We start from the raw sequence: 23,042 nt of genomic DNA on the forward strand, positions 1-23,042 counted from the left end.
CCCCTAAGAGCTCAGTGGCCATGTAAGGATGCTCCACTGGGCCTCCAGTAGCAAAGGCCACCAGCCATCTTTCACTTCCATCCCCTCAATGTGCTCTCAGCCTCTGCCCCACACCCCACCCTCCTGCCAGGGAGAGAGAGGTCTGAAGCAGCACACTGAGAAGTTCTCCTCTCCCAGGAAAATGTCCCAGCCCCAGACCATCGTCTGAGGCCCTCTCTTGCTCTTTGCCTCCACTCATACTGCTCTGGGCCTCCCACATCGTGGTCACCCCAGAGGAGACCCGCAGACATCAAGGACTTCCCTGGTCTCTCTGCTTTCACTGTTCCTCTCAGCTGGAATGATCTTCCATCCACTTCTCCACTTGTTAAAACCCTGCTCATCCTCCAACACCTGGATGAGATGCTACCTCCTATCTCATTGGAAATATTAGAAGCCAACATTTACTGAGTCCTGGTGCTGTGCCAGGCCCTGTTCTAAGCACTGCACCATGTAATAACTCACTTAATCCTCATCCCAGCCCTAGGAGGTTGTAATTCTACAGATGAGGAAACTGAGGCCCAGTGAGCTTGAGTCAAGTGCTCAAGGCCCCAGAGGCATGAAGCAGTGGAGTCAGGGCTGCACTCAGGCCTGGGATCTGATGCAGCTTCTTCCTCACGTGCCCACCAGCGCCTCCCACACATGCCTTCAGCAGTTCATTTCGGAGGCTACTTATGCATTTCACACTGTCTCCCCACAAAATCACAGCCTCCAGAGCAGGGCTTTAAAACTTGAACTCAGATTCAACTGAAGATTTGTGAAAGGACAGACTCTGATCCACTAGTTCTGGGCACAGCCTGAGTCTGCATTTCTAAGCCCGAACATCAGGCGATGCTGCTGCTGCTGGTCTGAGGACAGCACTTTGAGTGGTGAATCCGGACGAGGGCAGAGACGTCCTGCGGTGCCACCCTTGCTTAGCAGAGCTTAGGGCCTGTGGAAGCCTCTCTGAGACTTCACCAGCCCAGGCCCTCATGGGGGGCGGGGGCGCTGCTGCTCCTCTCCCAGGGCTGGAGCTCTGGATGGGCTGGGTCCTGCCCCCATCCCTGTGTTCCCTTTGGGCTCAGACATGGAGACCCTGGGGAGCAGTCAGGTGGAGTCTGGACAGACCTTGCTTTAGGACAGCCTCCTACGCCCCTCCAAGCCCTGGTCCAGCTCTGACCCCCAGGGAATTCTTGCAGTTCTGGAAACCGCTCTTCTGACAGGTGCTCCCTCTATGTAGAACCAATAGGGAGAGTGCTGTGAATGGTCCTCCCACCACGAGAGAGGATGAAGAAAGTATTGGGCTGGCAGTCGAAGAGGTCAGGGGCTAGTGAGGATGTCTCTGGAGAGAAGCATCAGTGTGCTGGGGTCCCTGGGTCCCCTTCCCCTAGCCATGGGGAGAAGACAGGGTGAATCTCTACTCCTAAAGCCAAGTGAGGGAGGCTTCAAGGAGACTGCCTGAAAGCTTGATGTATGCCCCCCAAGGTGTGGGACACTCACATGGAGTGGGGAGGGTTAAAGGTGAGGAGCTCCCGACAGGTGGCGGGGCAGGAGATGGGCTGAGCGGGGGATCTCCAGGATTTGGGAGGCAATGATATGTTGGTGCTTTGCACAGTTCAAGTGTGGATCCTGCAGAAGGAAGAGTCAGGTCTTCCATAAAGGTGGTAGAGGAGAGGTTGGCTCTGGCAGAGAGGCTGGAGAGCTACCATAGTAGCAGTTGGAGGGGGTATCAGCTGACGTGGGGCAATCCTTAGCAGCGGGAAGCCCCCTCACAAAAGAGGAGGCTAGCACTTCCTATGTGCTCACCAGAGGGCCCACAGCAACACCCAGCACCGCTGCAGGACAGATTAAGACCTTGCTGCCCTGCCCCTCCTCCCCAGAGGAGCTACAGCCAGCTTGGGCATCTGGGGAGGACTCCAAGTGCAAGATGGAAATTGACAAAAGCTAACCACAACTCCCTCTCCCAAAATGACCACTGCAAGGGGAGGGGAAACTTTCACATAATCTGGGTGGCTCTGGACACTCTGAAGCCCACCCACAGTCTCCCTAGAAAACTCTGCCCCTTGGATGGAGACTGCCCACGGGTGAGGAGTCAGGGGCCTGTATTTCATTCCTGCAGGCTTGGTGGCAGCACCATGGACTTGCCCCAGCATCTGGGTCTGGGGGAGGGTGGTGCTGGGCTGTGCTCATCTTCCATTCCAGGAAAACCTAGGCAAGGAATGTCAAACTGCACGATGTACCTGGCTTCTAGAGAAGCAGGTTTGTAATTTGTTGGAAATGGTCTTCTCAAGCCACACTGGGAATAGTTTGTTTTCTCCAGCCCTGCCAAAGGGACCTTGGTCAGGAGGTTAAGTGAGCTTCATTGAAAAGACACACTTTTCCTTCCCAGGCTGATAAACAAGGCTGCTGCTGGGAAACTGATTTCCTCTGTCCGGGTGCTCAGCTGGAGCGCCCTGTCCCTGGCCAAGGAAAACAAATGCATAAACATTTCAGGGATATATAGGAAGCATTTCTGCTGGAAGCCTACTGTGAATGGCTGCTGGAGTTTACATAGCAAACCCCACCGGGGCCTCAGCACAGCCTGGACAGAGCAGTCCCTACCCTCCCACTTCCCTCCCAGCCTGACTGGCTCTCAGCCTGCCTCTCCTCAAAGACCAACAGTCAGGCCTCTACACATGACCCATCCACAAGAATACAAGACAAATGCTTTCATTGTCACCACCCAAATGCCAGTTTTACCCCCCTGGCATCTAAAATAAAAGGGGTCTCCTACAGCGGGACACAGCCCTGAGCTGCTTGTGTCCTGAGCCCCAGGGGCACATGGAAGCTGGGGACAGGCTGCTGTCCGGTGCTGGTGGCTCTCCTAGGCTTCTCCCTGGGCCAGAGCAGACACAGCAGGGGTGCATCCCCTGGTTCCTGTGTGTACACACCTACCTCTGCACAGCCCCATCATAGTCCCAACTGCAGCACTCACTGGGCAGACAGGGTGGGGTACAGGGATGGCAGCCTTCAATGTGATAGAAACCCTGAGAGGCTAGTGCTCTGCCCCTGGGCTCCTGCATCCATCCCGTTCTTGTGAACCACTGCAGAGGAGTCCTTCACTGTGCTTTTCACACAACCTCTCTCCCCACCCACTTCTTCAGCAGCATGCCACTGCACTTCTGCACGTTCTCATCTTCTTTTTGAAACTGGTGGAGTATCAATGAATGGAACAAACAAGGTTCAGACTACTATTTCCCCTTCCTGAGTGATTATCGCACTTTTCCTATTCCAACTTATGCCATCTTTGTTCTGGAATGTGAGGGCTCCACAGGCTCTGCCCACCCACATTTTCAGTCAGCCCTCTCCCCACATGCTCCCCTACAGGTACCAGGGACCACACCCAGTCCCCAGTCCCTCTGTTTATCCCTGTCCTATTGTCCCCCCATGGCTAAGAGGTCCCTCCTTCTCGGAAGGCTCTTTTCCCATATCTACTTGGCCAGGTCCAACCTACCCTCCAGGTCCACCTCCATTCTCCTGGGGCCCCACGCGGGCTCTGGGCGAATCACCCACCACCTTCCCCACACCAGCCATGATCAGCACAGACAATGCACACCACGCTCTTTGCAGCTATGGAACAAATGAGTCTGGGCCCTGGACATGGGTTTGACTCGTTTTATAGAAAGCCAGCTACCAGAAATAATGAGTCCCTGGGGCCAACCACATCAGAGGCCTGGGCGAGGGACTACCCAGCGGGGAGCAAGGGAGGGATGCAGACAAAGGCAGCAGAGATCCTGGTAACCTCCTTCCAGTACTCAGCAGTCACAGCTCAGCTGGGAGGGGACACAGCAACACACTGGGTCCCCAGCACAGTCCTGGGTGGGCCCTTCATGGAAGGGGCAGGGAGGCTCTGGATGCTTCTGCAGCCACGCTGACCCAGGTTGGGGTTGCATGAGACTTGCCCCAGAGGCCTGGGGTTCAGCTGTCATCCTCGGTGATGAGGTGATGAATGGTGGACTACAGGGTTTACCCACATCCAATGGTCACAGGATGGGGTCTGAGCCGTTCCAGTTCACTGATGCCCCCTTCCACCTAAGTGTAGAGTGAGGAGAGAGACAAAGAGAGATCAAGCTTCGGGGTCCCAGATGAGAGCCCATCTCTTGCCTCCACTTCCTGAAGGTTTTGTCTTGGAGGCTTTGAATAGTTCAGTTTCCATCCTGTTCATCTCACCCCTCGAGATTCACACACAAACCCACACACCAGTCTCTTACGAAACACAAATACACCCAGGGCCCCAGAGAGCAATGGAGAGGCCAGGTGGCGGGTGATGCATTCTTTTGTACCACAACCTACTTTGTGCCTGGCACCACCGGGCCCTCCACTGAGGCCCTCCACTGACATGAATGATCCACACACGTGCACCAGCCGCTCTCCAGTGGGGCCCAGTGGTTAGCACTTTAGAGGCACCTGTGCAGTCCTAGGTATGGCTGAGTGCAGAACAATGGGGAGAGAGGGTGGGGAGGGGCCAGGAAGCTGGCATGACCTTGTAAGGGTTCTGGGCTTTACTGGGAGCCAAAGAAAGGCAGTGAACGGCTGTGAGCACTATAGTAATATGACAGTTTTTTGTTTTGTTTTGTTTTAACCTGAAGAAGCACAGAGTATAACTAAATTGTGGTCCAGGGTTAGAGACAACTGAATAACAGTTTAGTTACAAAACGAAAGTTACTGTAGGTGAGACCATGACATGTCCTAGCACTTGATTTTAACACATGGTGCTACTTTTCTAAAAACACTCAGAGGAATCAAATTTATAGCAGATGGAGTGTTTACATAAAATCTGGCACTAGGTATATTATACATATACAGATATCCTAAGACTATATATGAACTAGGGAACAGATGTTGAATATCTCCCAGCAGTTCTACAGTGCAGAGTTTGAGGCTGGAATTCATAAATGCTTTTCCAAGTATGAGGTTTGGCCAGGGAACAGACATCGTGTTTTCAAAACCTGAAGATTTTCTTCAGGATTGAAGAAGATCTGCCACAGAGGAATAAAAAGGGGAAGCTTTTCTCACTTCAACTGAATTGTACATCTACATCCAGAAAGTCCAGGATTCCTGACATTGGAACTGCAATGAGAAGGGTGTGAACAGGTTCTCCCAAAGTAACACAGTTGCATTTTCCAACAGAAGGCTTGGAACCACCAAGAGTTTTCAGTGAATGGTTCATCCTCAACCCACTGTTCCCCATGTTTATGACATAGCCTAAACTTCCACTGAATCTTTTTCTTCCTTTCCTAGGCTTAGGCTCTTTGTCTTTCCTCAAGTCAGTGCTTTCCTTCAATTGCCACATCAAAGTCTCTGATTTTTAGGTTGAAAGTGTCCCTTCTAAAGGCAGCAAGCTTCATACTCACCTTGTTCTTCCAACTCACTTCCCTCTTGGTTACAGACAACTTCTTGGTATCTGTAAAGACTGGATTTTCCCCTTGCATATTTTGAATACTTTACACCATTCCATTTCCCTTCGAATGAGCAGAAAGATTTCTTGTCATTTGGAGGAAAAAGTCTTCATGGCAATTCTGTGCTGCTTGCTCCCCTAGAAAGGTTTGGTGTGGAAGATATTTGCATACAGCCCATTTGGAACAATTAATATTGCATTCTCCTCCTAGCTCTGCCCAGGGCACTGTGAGGATAGATCGCGCATACCATTGGGGAACGTAAGGATGTCACATTCATCCTAGTCAAGACACAAGATGCAATCCTGCCCGACGTTGTGCACCCTAGTCAACAACCCAAGAAATTTTGATTTGTCCAAATAGGAATGCTGAATTGTATCTTCTTATTAAAATACTTGGCATAAAAGGTTGAAATGGGTGGATGCTGGAAAACACGCTCAGCCAGGAATGTGTTACACTGTTTGGGGCAACTGTGTCCAAAACTTTCTCCGCATCCTCCTCTGTGTCATTTGCTGATGTCCAGTGATGCTGAAAGATCTCACCCAAAATTGGCTTGTATGGCCTTTTGGCAACCAATCCTTTTCTGCCAGCATGAAAGGCTGAGAGTGACCCTTTTACCACCTGAACCATTCAGTTCCTGGGATCCTTCTGGTCATAAATGCTTAGAAACAGATCTGGTGTGCAAAAATATCTGCATACATTTTTAAAAGAGATACTTTAAGAATAAATACTGAAAGAACTACCTTAGTGAGATCCATTCCCAGTCTAACTTGTGACAAGAGGTGCACGATAACACTCTCATGTTCATCCACAACCCCACCTCCCCTTCCTCAATCGTTTTGAAGTGAAAAGACCAGCATCAGCACTTGTTCCAACGGATGTAGAAGAATTAAGTGCTTCTACACTATCCAAGTGCTTCAGACTATTTACAGGGCTTCTGTGTGTCAAGCAGATCCAGGGGAGTCTATTGGGTTTTGGGGTTGAGCTAGTTTGATGGAATTTATCCGCATCATAGCGTTCATCTTCACTGCTCATGTAAGAGACACTGGGGCTGTATTCAGAGACAAACTGGCTTGGCTTGGCGAAGTTAGACTGCTCCTCGGTGATGAGTGCCCACTGCTGATACTATTTGGAAGTGGAGTCTGATGATGTCCTGTAGCAGCAACCAGCAGGAAAATGGCCACTGCTCTGGCTGACACAACTGAGCAGGTTCTGGAGGTAAGCAGGCTGGGAAGGCATTGTGCTGACCCCCGTTCCTGGGTACTGAGTTCATCTATTACATCTGCTGAGTTAAAAGCACCTTAGCAATCTGCAGCCACACAATAAGGGTTTGAGAGTTTCAATTTTCTTGTTCTGTTCATCATCTTTGCAGTTTGGAGTGTGTCATTAAAAAGCTTTTATTGTTCTATTAAGATTTGTGGGTAAGCATTGAAATCTTGGACACCAAGGAACACATCCTGAATCCAGACCCCCAGAGGGTGGCAGAAGGGAGGCAGGAAGGACAGCAACGTGCTGGCTCTCAGCCTGGTCCCCAGGTCCCTTCACCCTACCCCTCTCTATCCTTCCAAACCTTTACCCTCCCCACTCAGAAAGACTGAAGTACCTCCTATGAGCTCCCAATTTACAAATTCCTTGAATCCTGACAAGCTGCTTCAGTGCAGGGGTGAGTCACACTCATCTGCCACTAGACAACATCTGTGTCACCACAGTGGCTGAGTCTTACTATCAGGCTGTTGAGTTTGGGCTTGGTTTTGAGGTTTTCTATAGACATAACCAACCGTCTCCATCCAGCCAACAGGTGCAAATGCAGGGAGAGTACTAGAAACACCACAGGGAAGCAGTTTGCAATTAGGAGAAAATCAAAGCAGAGACATTTTAAAAATCCAAAGGGCCGATCCATGACACATGTTGTGCCTGTGTAGGGGATGAATCGAATCGTTCCCCGACTGGAATGGTTCTGAAAGCTTGTGAGTCAATTACAAGGACAAGTAAGAAGGGCTCTGCATAGGCAACCAACAACTGCGGACAGGCACAGAAAGGGGACGGATGAAATGGAAACACCCCTGAGGAGCAGAAGAGACAGAATCACAGTTCCAGACTCACTCATCAGTGCTAATGCGGGAGGCGGCTGACAGCCAGCCAGTTTACAGCCGGGTCTCTCATCCTCGTACCGTAGGCATTTTGGCTGGGTAACTCTTCGTTGTGGGGGCTGTCGTGTGCATTGTAAAATGTTTAGCATCCTCTCCCAGGGCTGAAATGACTAAAAATGTCCTCAGGCATTGCCAAATAACCCCAGGGGCACAAAATCGTCCTGTTGAGACCACTGGCTCTGTAAAAACACTATGGTCCCTGGGGTTCAAGTCAACTCAAAATCACAGAGAAACGCACTTCATGGCGGAAAATAAAGCCCTGTCCCCCGAGAGGCATCACTGCAACAGAGGGGTGGTTACCTGCCTTAACTGCTTTTCAACGTTGATGAACCCTGTGTTTTTCATGGGGAAAAAAGATGCCTCATAGAGCCTGTGTCAGCCAGGACAAGACAGCAGGCCTGAGTTCAAAGCTCCTGACTGGTAGAAAATCATCCAGGGACTCTTGCACACTTTGTGTCTCCAGACAAATAGGCCTGTGTGAAAGTTTCCATTCCCAAGCTCCAGCCATTCGGAATGGGGAGCAGCTCCAGGATGAGCCACGTGGGTATCCCTCACCCCTGGGCCTTAACCCCTGCTGGGCCCTGCCCAGTCCACCATCCTGCAGGATCAGATCCAGATTCCTCTTTGCAGAAGTGTTCTCTGACTGCCAGGCCAGCCATGGGTCCCCGACAGCACTCAGGCCAGGCTCCAAGGCAAAGCTGGTTTCACCAGCGCCTGAAGCCTGGGCTCCAGGTGGAGGTGGCAGGTGGGGGTGCTGCTGCATGAACACGACCCCCCAGGCCAGCTGCTCCTCCTGGACGCCTGCTTAGGGAGTGGCCCCACCCTCCCAGGCACTCAGCAGGGAAACCACAGTCCTTGCTCACGTTTCAAAGCCCTGCCTTGCCCTCTCCTCTCTGCCTGCTCCTGAGCCCTGGCCCAACTTGCCACCGCCTGATTCCTCCTCCTCCCCAAGGCATGGCCAGAGGCCACTGCGACTCACAGGAAAGCGAGTGCTTCCACAGCTCTTCTCTCAACCTCACAGCAGCTCAGGAGAGGGATCCTTAGATCCCAGGGACAGATGGGGAAACTAAGGCAGGGAGAAGAAGCAGACCTTCTGGAGCTCACACAGCTTGATGACTGCAGAGCCAGCACAGGGCAGGTGTGTGTGGGGGGCAGGGCATCGGAAGAGGGCTGGCATGGACAGTGGGGAGTGACAGCACCCAGAGAATGCTCCTCTGATGGGTGGGAGGCACTATGGACGGGGAGCCTCGGCAAAACGGTGTCAGCATGGAAGTTGAACGGGAGGTTCCACAGGCAGTGAAGGTAGCTGAGGGAGGTGGGTGCTCTGCCTCAGCCCCTCGAAGGCACCATACCCAGCTGGAATTACATTTTTAATTTCTTGTCTGCACCTCCAAACAGAAACATCTGTGTCCCAGCCCCAGGCTCCGGTTATGAGTTCTTTCCTCTTTTCTCTGGACTGTTGACAACCGTTTCATTTTTCTCCCTCTAGCTAGGCTGGAAGCATGAGAGAGGTCACTGTGTGTGTCTTGTTTGGAAATGACCGTAAATTAGCCTGTTTTTGCTGAGATGGTTACAGTACAACAGGGGGAGGGGACAGGGGACAGACCCCACATTCCTGACACAAGCAAAGGTAACAGGAGACTCTCTCAGGCCAAGGTTTGCATCACAGCCAAGTGCAGAGACACATGGGGTCTGGGATGGTTTGAATTAGGATGCTCTTCTCTGAAGGCGAAATCAGCAGTCTGGGCTTGTGCAATGCCACCGAGGCAACAAAGCCAGGTGGTGGGAAGTCACTGCCCGCTCAGTGACCTTCCAATGGGCTGGGACAGCAAAAGCATAAGCCGCAGTTCCTGGAGCTTGTGACTGAAAGTGTGGCTGGGACACAGACCTCTGTTCTAGAGGCCTCCATCTCACTGTCTGTAAAAGAAGAGGTGATAACAGGGGGTGCTGCCCAAAGGCCTTTCTGTAGAGTCAAGCAAGCTGCCAGACAGTCAGCTGTGTGGCTCGGGGGTTCTTGCAGGGCATCAGAGCTGGGTGTAAGGGTTGGTGATGCGTCTTTCCCTGGACTGTAACAGGGTTGATTCCGACCTTGACTTTTGGCTGATGGCAAACTCTCTGAGAGCAGGAGCCAAGTTCTGCTCAGCTGTTTCTTCCATGGTATCCAGCCCAGGGGTTCTATGAGGGTTGACCTGATGTAGGGGAATTCTGCCTGTCCACCAGGCTGGCCTACCCTGCAGCCCCACCCACCGAGCAAGATGGACAAGATGCTGTGGGCACACAGCTGCCTCTTATCAGGAGCTTGGGTTCTGACTGCAGCCTTTGAAATGACCTGAGCTCATGCCGTGACATCATGTGCATCCCCTTCCTGACACGGTGGGACCTTCCTACAGACAGCAGGACTTACCCCTAAGAGGCCAGGCCCACTGGAAGTGGGTCCTCACTGACCTTGGAGGCCACTTTCCATAGTCTGTCCCTTTGGGCTGTTTGAAAATCTGGGATGGAAACAGAACGCAAGCCTTTGCAATCAGACCCCTTGGACTAGGATTCTGCGAGGCTGGGCCTGCTGTCCCCCATTGCAGTGGTATGTTACCTGATGGGTATGAGGGCAGTGTTCTCACTCTCCACTCACCCACTCAGCTTTTCTAGGAATAACTGCCCAGGTGGATCCGCCATGATAGGGGATTGATGGGGGAAGTGGAACAGGCAGGCAGCTGTGTCAGCAAAATTCTAGCAGACATGGAACACAGACCTGGGGATGAGGGGATAGCTAATGGAGCTAGGAAGAAGGTTCCCCTGGCCCAGTGCCTATGGTGGGCCAGAGAATCAATGCCTCACAAGGCTTGTGCCTTGTGCCGACTCTCACAAGGCAGCAGGGTTTTGGGGGGGGGGGGTGGGCACTGCCCTTACCTGGTTCTCAAAGTGTGGTACTGGGACCAGCAGTATCAGCATCACTCAAGGACTCCTTAAAAATGCAAATTCTTGGGCCCTGCCCTGGACCTACTGAATAAAAAAAGCTCAGAAACCCTGGGTGCGGGGCACGGCGATTTGTGTTTTTTGGTTTTGTTTTTTTGCGTGTTTTTTGAGATGGAGTTTCCCTCTTGTTGCCCAGGCTGGAGTGCAATGGCATGATCTCAGCTCACTGCAACCTCCGCCTCCCGGGTTCAAGCGATTCTCCTGCCTCAGCCTCCCGAGTAGCTGGGATTACAGGCATGCGCCACCATGCCTGGTTAATTTTATATTTTTAATAGAGATGGGGTTTCTCCATGTTGGTCAGGCTGGTCTCAAACTCCCAACCTCAGGTGATCTGCCCATCTCGGCCTCCCAAAGTGCTGGGATTGCAGGTGGTGATCTGTGTTTTAACATGTTCTCCAGGTGACTCTGATGCCCCTGAAGCTTGAAGCCACTGCTCTGGAGCAAACTTTCCCATGCATGAGCCACAAATGCATATGGGCTCCCCTCCGCCCCTGTGTGCCACACAAACAGAATTATTTTCCATCCATGACTGCTCGAGGAGATGCTGGGGCTCAGCCTTGTCCAAGCTCACACAACACTGAGCAGATGTGAGGGCAGAGAAGGGCAGGGCCCTGGCTCAAATCATGCAGTCTCTCTGCTTCCCACATCACCTCACTGTCACCTGCTCACAAGTGGCCAACGGGCAGGGGAAGGAAGTCCTGGGAGATGGAGGCAGCCAGCAGAAGAGGAAGAGGAGCTTCAGGCCTGTGTCCACACACTAAGACTCTCACTCTGCATGGACTGAGCTCCACGCAGGCCAAAGCCCCAGGTCAATCTCAAACAGTTGTCAATTAGTGCTGAGCCCAAGAAGTCCAATCCTGGGCCCACGCTGGGAGGTGCTTGGTGAGTCATGCAGTGGAACAATTTCTGGGGAAAAAGGAGTTACTCCAGAAGCGACAGTGGAGAGGTGTCAGGTGGTGGGCCACCCCCTGGGAGCGATACAGAGACACAGCCAGATGGAGGCCTTCAGAGAGGGTCCCAGGAGTCCAGAGGCAAGCAGAGGCTGTGTCCAGGGTGTCGGAGCCCTGCTCAACAGGCCCACCTGCAGGAAGGATGCCCTGTGGCCTCCCACGCTGTCCTGTACAGATGCCAAGGCTGGTGTCACCTCCTGTCCCCTCTGCTGTCTTTCTCTCATCACTTTGAATGAGTGGCCCTTTGTACATGAAAGGAAAGCGACCTGCAGGTGCCCTTAATCCTGCCGACGAAAGAAGCACCGGCACGTGACCCTGCAAGAATGCTTCATCCCTGGCTCGGGGGGCGGGCAGGTGGATGGACGGACAGACAAAGCACGTCAAGGATGTCTCTGCGCTCCTCCCACTTCCCCTTCCTGGTGTTTCCACCATGTGAACAGCTTTCTTTCTCTGCAGCTCCTCTCAAAGGCTTGCCTGCCTGTGGTGGGCATCAACCCTAAGCTCACTGTGGCCCGTGGATCTCAGGCAGTAAGCATTGTGGGGCCTCGCCATTTTCCATCCCCCTGCCACAACCCCAACCATTTCACGGGCAGAGAAGTGGAGATTCTCTGAGATCACACCAAATCAGGAGTGGCTGAGGTCATCATCGTGAGCACAAACACCATGGAGCACTTAGTAATGTCCCAAACACTCTTCACAAGGTCTGGTGAGCAAGGTATGCATCACCCCCATTTTACAGATGACAAAGTGGGGTACAGGAAGGTGAGGTCCAGTGGCTCACACCAAGAAGCGGCAACACCAGGGCTGGAACCCAGGCAACTTCTCTCCAGAGCCCACGCCCATAAATGCTACCAGTTCCACTGCTCCTCCAGAAGGGACTAGGATCCAGGCCTCTGCCTCCTGGGCTACTCCTCTCATGCATGCTGAGGCCTCCGGGTCATTCCCCAGGGGCTTTGTGAAGGGCCTGCCAGGGCAAGGGGAGCACTTCTGACAGTTACGGCCCCACCAGCCCAGGGGTCCGCTCAGAGAACACAGCAAGGAGGTGAGCCCCAACTCACCCCAGTTACTGAACATTCCCCTCCCCTAGCCTGAGCCTCAGCCTCCCCTTAAATACAGAGGGGCTGAGTCAGAGGAGTTGGAGGTCCCACTTGCCTCTGAGGCCACAGGCATGCTGCTCAGTGCTCAGAGTGGCCGAGCTGCTCCTCCAGCTCCTCCGCAAGCAGAGGGTGCCGCTCCAGGCAGCACCTCCCACCACCCCCAGGCTGGGCCAGGGCTCCCAGCTTCCCATCCTGCTCAAGCCTCCCCCACCCTCAGGTAAGCACCCCTGTCCTGCCTCCTTCAGGCCTAATGGTACTTGCCACATCTGGCTGCTGCTGCCTTGAGGGAGGAGGGGCTTCAAGAGGTACCTATGTAGTCCCCACCCCCCACCATGAGGGCAGCCTCAGAAGCTGTCTAAAGACGTATCACCACTGCAGACCACACACTCCTGAACCTGGGCCCCAGTGACCACGAGTGGAGAAACCTATGTCTTTCCAATCACCCACCCCTTTGAATCAGGGTGGTCAGGAACCCATCTGTCTTCCTGCAGGCCTGACCGCCCCCAACCATGGCTCCTCAAAGCTATTCGGGGTGAGGCTCAAAGCCAGAGAGGGGCTTGACTCACTTGGTTCTGATGCAGAGCTCGAGCGGGGGGACAAGGTCGTTGTCTGTGTCATCAGAGATGGTTTGGGTGGTATCTGGGAAGGAGGAGAGAGGCACACAACACGTCACCCAGGGCCCTGCACTCACCCTGAGGTCAGCACAGACCACTCCCAGGATCCGACCCCTTCTAGTCCCTGTCCCCTCATCTCCATCTCAACTGGACCCATCCTCATCCCTGACATCCGTTCTCACCTGCACAACTCACTGGTCGCCACCCAGGTCCCACTTCAGCTACCACAATACTCTTTCTAAAAACACTGATCTCACCACCCCGATTCCAAAACCTTCCATGGCTCCCCACTGCCTGAAGAATACATCCAAACTGGTCAGCATAGTATTCAGGGCTCTTCACCATGTGGTATAGGCTTTACCCAACACCCTTAATGCCACCCACTGCTCAAGGCCCAGCTCTGGCCGCCTCCTGCAGGGAGGCCCTGTGGGCATTGGCTCTCTGATCCCTCAGTCTGGACGCTAGAGTCTGCACTACTCTCTGTCATGGGGGATGGTGGATATGAACGCTGGTTTCTGTGACCAGCCTGGAGGCTCCCTGGGGATGGGGGGGAGGGCCCGCACCAATGGTCAGCCGGATCTGCTCCTGCTGGTTGGCCAGGCCATCGTAGTAGTACAAGTCAAAGAGCCTCTCAGTCCTCCAGTCACGCAGGAGCCCCGGCTGCAGGCTAAAGAGGACGCTGAAGTGACTCTCGCTGCACACCACCCAGATGGGGAACCTCGGGGTCTTCAGGAAGCAGCCAACCTGGATGAGGGAGAGGCCTGATGTGAAGTGCCGTCCCCAGGGAAAGGGGCCAGGGCATTTTTCTGTCTGACCCAAGGCAGGGCTGACCTCAGAGGGGCCCTGCTGAAGATCACGTCTGTGTCTGATGCTGGGAGCCCCCAATGCTGCTCAGGCCACCGGGCTGTTTCCCAGGGCCATCCCTTCCCTGCCACCCCACCTGCTGCTGCTCGCAGGGCCTCTGCCATACAGACCCGAGACCCGGTATCACTCACCCCCTCATCCCCCATATCTAGTGGCTCCCAGTACTGCTCATTCTGCATCCAAGAGCTCCCCCACTGCCAGCCTTTCCTCTTGAGATCTACTCAGCCTCCAACGTGTACCACGGCAGTGACCTCCTAACCAGTTCTTCCCACACCCCTCAAACAAATTCAGCTTGTCCACTAGCCTAGAGCTTGCTTACCCTTGGACAGCCTGTATCTCTCAAATCCCTTATTGGAGCAGAAATACTTTCCTCCTTCCAGCTCCCAGGGGGCACATTACTAGGTGCCCACCCACCTCAGCCGCAGCACCTCTGCCTCATGCTCGACAGATCATACCCTTAAGTTCCAGGAGCCCGAGGTAAGTAAATGTTAAATGAATGAAATTTCTCATGGATGAAGCAGGACTTGAACTAGAACTGTATGGTAGAGACAGGGAGGCATGGAGCCCTGGGGAGCCAGGAGGGAAAGGTCTGAGTGAGAAGTCTGTGGGGGTGCCAGGAATGGAGGGCCAGAGAAATTCAGGGTGCAGCAGGGCACTGAGCTTGCAGCAACACTTGGATAGGGAACATTCAGAGCAGGGGAATTTCATGGTGGAAGCGTGTTTGTGGAAGACAGATAAGGAGGAATAAGCACCGGCGCCCTCAGCACATTGCTAGCATCTTGCCTGTAATGGGAAGAGAAGTGACAAGGGCCCCCTGTGAAGCCCCTGAATGCCTGGACTTAAAGCACTTTCCCCCAGCCCCTGACACTCCTAGGGCGGCGCCTCTCCTGACCCTGGGCCCTGGTTTATTCAGCTATGTACGTGCCACGGGCCAGGCTGATTCTGGCCTAATCCCCACCAGCCCCAGGGAGATGTTTGCATGCTCAGGTATTTACAGCTACAGCCTGTGGATTAAAGAAAGAATGGGAATTATTTTTCCAGTGGGGAGAAGGGCATACTTTTTCCAGAACCCTTCACACAAGAGTGGTCGAGCAGCTCCCATCTTGGTCTGGGATGTCTCTGGCAGTGGGGCTGTGCTCCGAAGTTCCTGAACCAGGTCCCCAGTGAAATTCCTGCACATTTAAAGCTGCCTCCTCCAGAAGGTAGGGGGACAATCTTTACAATGCACTCGTCCTTTCTTAAGGTTCAAGTGTCCCCTCCCACAACGCCAAGGCCCCACCCCAGCCCTGTGTGCCATTCAAGTGGACCGCAGAACTCATTCCTTAGTGAAGTGTGGGGGAATTAGATGTCTTACAGGACGTGGCTGGACGTGCCTAAACCCCACGTAAACTTGGCTTCCATTCCATGCTTCAAAGAGGCTTTTCTGGTGAGGGCATCGCCAGGAACAGGGAACCCTGACACAGGGACCCAGTATTCATTCACGGCAAGGAGAGAGCCCCGAAGCCGACCAGGAAACAGGCCTTTGCATAATCAGCCACCCTGAATTTTCCAACAGAGGGACAAAAGCGCAGCTTGCCACGCAGAAATAATAGTCGAGAGATTAAGGGAAAAAAGCTGCCCGAAGAGTTTACAAATGAGTTTCCTCATTCAGGAGCCTCTTTCCAAGTGGGTGACATTTTCCAGAGATGAAATTCACTTCCTTTAAATTCTTGGGTAACCAAAGGCTTGGGGCGAGGCCGGAGTTGGTGGGGGGTGGGGGGGGGGTGCTGGCGGGGGAGGGCCACATTTCCTACAGCACAGTCTGAGGCTTTGTCCTGGTGGGGGAGCATGTAGCACAATCAGGGATTACCGAATCTTCTAGGGCGGGGGTTGTGAATGGCCTAAAGCCATCCATGGACAGCCAGGTTAGAAGCACTCACTTAAAAGGATTAGCATTTACTTGCCTCGAGTTATGGTGTGGCATTTCTAAGGACAGAGTTTATGGTGTGGCATTTCTAAGGACAGCAATGGGGACACAGTGCTAGAGACAATAACAACAGTGCTGTCCTTATGGAGCTTACCAGATTGATGGGGATGACACATTAACTAAATAATCAAACCCATACATTTCCACTGCACTTCATTGAATCCAGGATGCCCTCAGATTCGCCATTTATTTTTTGTATCACTAAGTAAGAAAGAAAAAGCAGGTGTGTCAAAGTCTGACACACCATCAACTGTAATAATGCATCAAAATTTCAGAAGTGCTCAAATGTGGTCAAGTTTGCATCTTAAAAGCAATGAAATGTGATGCTTAAAATCCAGAAGAGGCCCTATGAAGGAAAGAATAAAGATACCCTGATGGTGACTGACAAGGTATGGAGGGGACAATGAGAAGGACCCCGTATTTAGATGGGGTTATGAGGGCAGGAAAGGCTGCCTTTTAGGAAGTAACGTTTAAGTCAAAACGACGAGAGGGAAAAGCTGGGCAGGCGGAGGGTGCAGCGTGCACAAAGGCCGGGAGGTGGGAGAGAGCCCGAGAGAAGCCCCAGCCTGCAGGAGAGAGTAGCGCAGGCTGAGGTGGGAGAGGAAGGCAGGTGCAGGTCTGGCAGGGCGTTGCAGGTGATGGGAAGTTTTGGATTTTAGTTTCTGCATTAGTCTGCTTGGGCTGCCATAACAAATACCACGGACTGGGCAGCTCAGACAGCAGACATTTATTATCTCACAGTTCTGGAGGCTGGAGGTCCGAGTTGTCACCAGGGTTGTTTCTGAAGGCCTTGCCCCCGAGCTTGTAGGTGGTTGCCTTCTCCATGCCTTCAGAAGGCCTTCCTGCTGTGTGACCTGTGTCCTAACCTCCTCTGCTTAGGAGGATACCAGCCACACTGGATTGGGACCCACCCTAGTGGCCTCATTTTACCTTAATCATTTCCGTAAAGGCCAAATACAGTTATTAATACATTCTGAGGTACTGGGGGTCAGAGTTTCAACACAGGAATTTCGGGGAGACATAGTTCAGCTCACAACAGTCTCAGAGAACTGGAAAACCACTGAGGGTCCAGAGAAAAGGAATGATATGATCGTGCATGTATTTTTAAAGATCACACTGGCTTCAGTGAAGGGACAGGATTAGATAGGGGGAAAGCGATGGGGACAGGAGCTGAATTTGGCTGGGCTGTCACAGGTGTCAAAATCAGCGATGCCGGTGGCTCTGACCCATGAAAGTGGATGGACTTGAGAAACAACTTCAGGGGGAGGCACATGTCCTCCTGATGGAGAGGACATGCTCCTGGTTAAGTAAATGGGTGGATGGTGGCCATCTCTGAGCTGGGGAGGATGGGAGGAAGAGGGAGCTTTCACAACTCTGCCTGTCAGGCTGTTTTCCTTTGTGGGCCCCTTCATGAAGACGGCAGTGAACATGCCTTACAGGTCTTGAAAGAAGTACTGAGGCTAAACTCCCTGTCCCACCCCATCCCTCCTGGACTCTCAGTCCCCCATCACCACCATGACCACAAGCCTGGAGGGACTTGACCTCTAACTGCAGCCTAGAATGCAGTCCACCCCTCGCCGGTGAGCCTTGTCCTGGGCCAGCTGTGGGACTGAGGCAGCGAGCTGGAAGTCAGATGGGCAAGACCAGCCTGGTGGGGTCACAGATAGCCCATGGAGGTCCCATAGGACACAGCCAGGCCGGGCCAGTTACTTAGGGTAAGGGTGAGTTTCTCTGGTACAGAGTTTCATCTGTTTCCCCGGGCACAACCTGAGCAGGGGTCATCTGGGCAGCTCACTTTTAGGTAGGACCTCCTCCTCCTACATACTCAGTGAGGGCCCCAGAACCCCAGGCTGCCGTGAGAAGCCTGGAGACAGGCTGCCAGCGAGGGGCTTCACCTGCTAGTGAGTGAACGCTGTGGATGTCATGGCCCAGGCTGTTCCAAATGCCAGTATTCCCTGTGGCTGTATCTGTGCTGCCTGAGGAGAGCGCCAGGCCAGGCCAGAGCAGGGGCCCTGGCTCTGAGTCCAGGTCTGGGCTTGGGTGCTGGACCACCTTGGACTCCTTCTACGTCCAATGTGGCTAATTGTGTAGGGCCCAAGGGACTTGGGGACAGAAGGGATGGAAGGTGGTGTTAAAGAAAAGGGAAGGGGCTGGGCGCAGTGGCTCACGCCTGTAATCCTAGCACTTTGTAAGGTTGAGGTGGGTGGATGCTTTGAGGTCAGGAGTTCAAGACCAGCCTTGCCAATATGGTGAAACCCCATCTCTACTGTAAGAAAAAAAAAATTAGCATGCCCCTGTAATCCCAGCTACTCAGGAGGCTGAGGCAGAAGAATTGCTTGAACCCAGGAGGCAGAGGTTGCAATAGGCCGAGATCACTCCAGCATGAGTGACAGAGTGAGACCTTGCCTCAAAAAAAAAAAAAAAAAAAGAAGAAGAAGAAGAGGGAAGGGCTTTGTCTGAGCTGCTGGGCCCTGAGCCTTCAGTGGAAGGCAGGGTTGAGGCCCAGCCCTCAGTGAGCTCATGGAGGAGGAAAGGAGGCCAGGGCTCCTTCCTTAGTGAGCCTGCAGTTGCAAGGCAGAGGAAGGAAGCATCCACCTACTGCAGGGAAACAAAACTCCCAGTCCTCAACTGAGCACAGAACAGCAGAGGGTCTATGTGGATCCAAGAAGCCCACGAGGAGGGGAGATGGCTGTAGGGCCTGAATTTCTTCAACAGTCCTTTTATTCCAAGGGAAGGATAACCCCAACTGGTTTTCCCATCAAGTACCCTGCACAGACCACAGGAAAATAGTTTACTCTCTGACCAACGCCCTCCACCCAAGAATGAAACCAGAGCTCTTGGTCAGCCTGGGAATTCCATGAACCTGGCCAAGGTTACCTCTCTTGGCCCGTGGAATTTTGAGCTGAATACTTTCAGAGCACACCCAGGGTCTGGTGCTCGAGAGCCCTGGTGCTTCTCACCAGCCACATTCTCACCCTCCTGACACCAGCACAGCCAGGAAGTAGCCACTCTCATTCTTTCTTACCCCAAGTCTTTGGGACCCAGAAGTCTGCTTTTGGCGTGCTGGGGGTATCACCCAGAGAGGGGATCTGAGGAGGGGGCTGCACCACATGGTTCATTAGCAAGACACAGCACACCCCAACATATGGGAAGGGTGGGTAAACCTGAGCCCTGGCTTAAAACCCTAGTCTTTTTCCACCCTGAAAATCCAGGGTAGAATCACCTGGCACCATCTGCATGGCCCCGCTGAGTCAATCTCTGTGTCCTGGTTCTGAGGATATGTGGTAAATGAGGCCTCATCCAGACCCTCCAAGAATCTTTGCAGGGGGTGGTCACTGTGAAAAGCGCTCCTGCTGCCCCTCAGGACAACCCTTCCCATTTAATCAACCACAGAACAATGGACTCTCTGAAGCCATGGAAAGCAACGCTCAGAGAAAGTTTCCATGGCAGCTAGAACAAGAAGGCAGGGTCCAGTGCTCCTCTGCCCAGCTCCCTCAGTCCCTGGCCACATTCCCCAGAGGTACAGTCACCCATGCCCTGTCCAGCTTTACCTGGTGGCCCAGACCTTTCTGAGCCCCTGGCTGCAGTGACACAGGATGCAGAGGGACCACACACCAGCAAACAGGATGTGTGAGGCCTACTATGGGTTGAACTGTGCCTCCAAAAAGATATGTTGAATCCTAGCCCCTAGTACCTCAGAATGTGACTGTATTTGGACACAGGGTTGTTGCAGGCATAATTAGTTAAGACGAGATCATATGGGAGTAGGGTGGGCCTTTAATCCAATTAATCCAATATGACTGAGGTCTGTATAAGAAAAGACACACAGGGAGAAGGTGGCCCTATGATGATGGATGGAGGCAGAGACTGGAGTGATACGTCTATAGAAGCATCACCATACGGTCAAGGAACGCCAAGGATTGCCGGAAAACACCAAGAGCTACAAGAGACAAGGAAGGATTCTCCTTATGGGTTTCAGAGGGAGCATGGCCTTTCTGACATCTTGATCTTGGACTTCCAGCCTCCAGAACTGTGAGACAGTAAGTTTCTGTTGTTTCAAGCCACCGAGTCTGTGGTACTTTGTTAGGCAGCCCTAGGAAACTCACACAAGGCCTAAGACCTCAAGTTCCTGTCCCTTGGGAAGGCTCCCCCACCACACAGACACCAGCTGCAGCCACTGTGACCCACAATCACAGTAGAAATCCCTCAAAGTCCTTTTCAAACAATCTTCCCCAGAACACGGTATCAGCTGGCTTTGGGTCTGAATTACAGGCCTGTAGCCACAGCAGAGAAGCTGTACTTCTTCCCAAGCCCTCTGTGATTCCAACTGGACCCGAATCTCAGCCAGCTCTGAGAAGTGGAGTCCAGCTTTCCTTCCCCGCTTCCCTCCTTCTCATTGCTCCAGGGAGCCAGGCTCCCCTACTTGTGGTGAACGTGAGCATCTGGGTACCTGGCACACGTTGTAATGCTCAAAGAGAGATAAGAAGCCAATATCGCTGCGTGCAGCAATGCCTCTGAGAAGTGTGATGTTCCCGTCCCCAGAATCCAGCTCAACCACGTCGTTGAAAACGTTGGACACAGCTTTCCCAGTCAGGAGCAGATTGACAAGTTCCTGCCGATGAGAGAAAGGGGAAAGGCTCATCAAGTCTGAATCAGTTACTGAAAGGGTGGAGAGGAGACGGGGGAAAGAGAAAAAGGTTGAAGAAGGAAGGAAAGCAAGGAGGAAGAGAGACTGAGAGCAGAGGAGGCTGTGACTTCAATTTTCCCACAAGCCCTGTGGGAAAGGCACCAACTTTTCTCATCAAGGTAACTCCAGGCACCCCTCCACCTTTATTCCACAAGCACTCATTGAGTACCAACCATTCACAGGACCCTGCCCTATGCTGTAGGCTACTGGGGGCACTGGTGAGAGGGTGAGACATGGCTCTTGACATGCACTTTGCGTCTAGACTGGGGAGTCAGGTGCATGCCTGCACGTTGACTCACAATGCAGGATGTGGCTGGGGCTGTAAAAATGTGTGCAAGGAGTACTCTGGAGCCAGATGAACACAAGGCCACATGACCGAGTCAGGGCAACTTTAAGGAGAAGTGACATTTGGGTGAGTCTTAAACGATGTTATTTTTTAAAGAAACCTTTTTATTTTGAAATAATTTTAGATTCAAAAGAAGTTGTAAAAATAGTACAGAGAGTTCCTGTGTACCCTTCACCCAGCTTCCCCCAATGATAACATCTTACATAACCAGAGTACATTATCTCAACCAGGAAACTGACCACGGTGCAGTACCAATAACTAAACTCCAGCCTTGTTTGAACTTCATCAGTGACAGTGGGGTTTTAACAGGGCAGGGAAAGCCAAGGAAGGTACTTCAGTAGGCAGCAGAACAGAAGCACAGAGGTGGGAGTAGGAAGCCCAAGTCTGAGTTCTAGCTCTGCCTTTGCCGTTGTCTTACTACGTGGCATGAGGCATTTGGTGGCTGTGACTCAGGCCACACACCTGGCAAACCAACAAGCATGCCAACCCTGGAACTTGGAGACAGTGACATGTGGAGCAACATTCCTCCAGCAGTCACCTGCAACCCATGCCTCCCACATTTTGGTGTGCCAACATGGCTGGAAGGTCCCTTCCTTATACAGGGTAACCAGGGGTCCAACCTCCTGTAAGGAGTGGAGAAAATGGGGCTCACAGGCGGGTTACCCAAGCCACACAGCCCATTAGTGCCAGAGCTGAGCTTCCACTTACATCTGGCTCTCTCTGTCCCATGTGACTTCCCTCTTCCCTCAACCCTGTTACCCTCATGGTACTATCTACCTGGGCACAGATTCAAGATGAGGGGTGGCCTCTAAGGGTCTGCTGAGGAGGACGTTGAGTGAGCCCAGCCCCAGCACTAGGGCAGGCAGGTCTCTCTGTCTCATCCACCTTCTGCCACAGCTGGCACTGCCTGTGAGGCAAGAAGGCAGGCATCACTCCCATGGTGGAGCACGTAGGAATGGCCAGAATGGCCCTTGACCAGTGTAAACTCTGGAGGGCAGAGGTTATAGAGGCGTTTTCCCCTGAATTGTGAACATGACATCGGGGGTTAATAAATCCCTCAGTTAACACCAACACCCCTGCCCCAGTGATAGTAAAAGAGGCCTCCTCTGATGGCCGCAGAGGGACTTCCATTGGAGAGACACTAAAGGGGACTTATTGTGTCCTTGTAGAGGAAATGAGACACAAGAATTTGGAGGAAATGTCTGCTGTAAAATACTGCACCTCAGGGGCAGCAGCTGCTGAGAAAGGCACAGCCTTTTTCAAGCAAGTTCGAGTTTTCCCATCTGGTTTTTCAAGAGGAATAAAAGCCCCTGCTCCCTGATCTGTGTCTAAAACCTTCCTCATAGCAGGAAGCCTTCTTGAGATGGTGGAGAAGAGGCATCGGGCCTCTCCCTGATCCTAGACTCAAAAGTCACACAACGGCAAAGCTCAGCAGTCCCTTCCTACTCAGTGTGGTCCGTGAACCAGCAGAATCACCCTCCCTGGGGAACCTGATAGAAACTGAGAATCTCAGGCCTCAGCCCAGACCCACTGAATCTGAGCCTACTCTTCAACAAGACCCCTAGGGGATTCATTCAAAGTGTAAGAAGCCCTGGTCCAGTCCAAACGCCTCTTGTACAAATGAGGAAGCTGACGCGCAGGAGGGGAAAAAGACTGCCCCAGCTTGTATTGTGAGTGAAACAGAGAACAGGGCTTGGGACCCAGCCCCAGACTCTGATCTGGGCTCCTTTGCACCCTGCTTGACTGCCCACACCTGGGCAGCATCCTTCTCTACCCCAGAAAAGGGGAAGCTCCCATGGGGCAGGCAGGTCCCTGGAGTGAGAGTGCGGCCACCCTGGGCAGCCAGAAGAGTAGCCACTCTCCATGAGGCCTTCCTCTAGGGTGGTGGGCAGCAGCCAACCCCCCAGTCCCTCTGTGGGTGCCCTGGACAAACCACAGGCCCCAA

General features: G+C 52.8%; 1 protein-coding gene across 1 annotated transcript in view; it reads right to left on the bottom strand.

Moving 5' to 3' along the window:
• Positions 1–3,655: 3,655 nt before the first annotated feature.
• The window catches only part of MINDY4 (MINDY lysine 48 deubiquitinase 4), a 131,899-nt gene continuing 112,512 nt past the window's right edge, over positions 3,656–23,042 (bottom strand). Inside the window, exons 15-18 of the mRNA XM_007981706.3 lie at positions 20,515–20,676; positions 13,798–13,978; positions 13,187–13,259; positions 3,656–4,086 (exon numbers count right to left, since the gene is read on the bottom strand). Of these exons, the coding sequence (XP_007979897.3) occupies positions 4,038–4,086; positions 13,187–13,259; positions 13,798–13,978; positions 20,515–20,676 (465 nt within the window). The 3' untranslated portion in view covers positions 3,656–4,037. The remainder of the gene's footprint in view (positions 4,087–13,186; positions 13,260–13,797; positions 13,979–20,514; positions 20,677–23,042) is intronic.

The sequence above is a fragment of the Chlorocebus sabaeus genome, chromosome 21 (assembly GCF_047675955.1).
Source record: "Chlorocebus sabaeus isolate Y175 chromosome 21, mChlSab1.0.hap1, whole genome shotgun sequence".
In the NCBI taxonomy this organism is placed as follows: domain Eukaryota; kingdom Metazoa; phylum Chordata; class Mammalia; order Primates; family Cercopithecidae; genus Chlorocebus; species Chlorocebus sabaeus.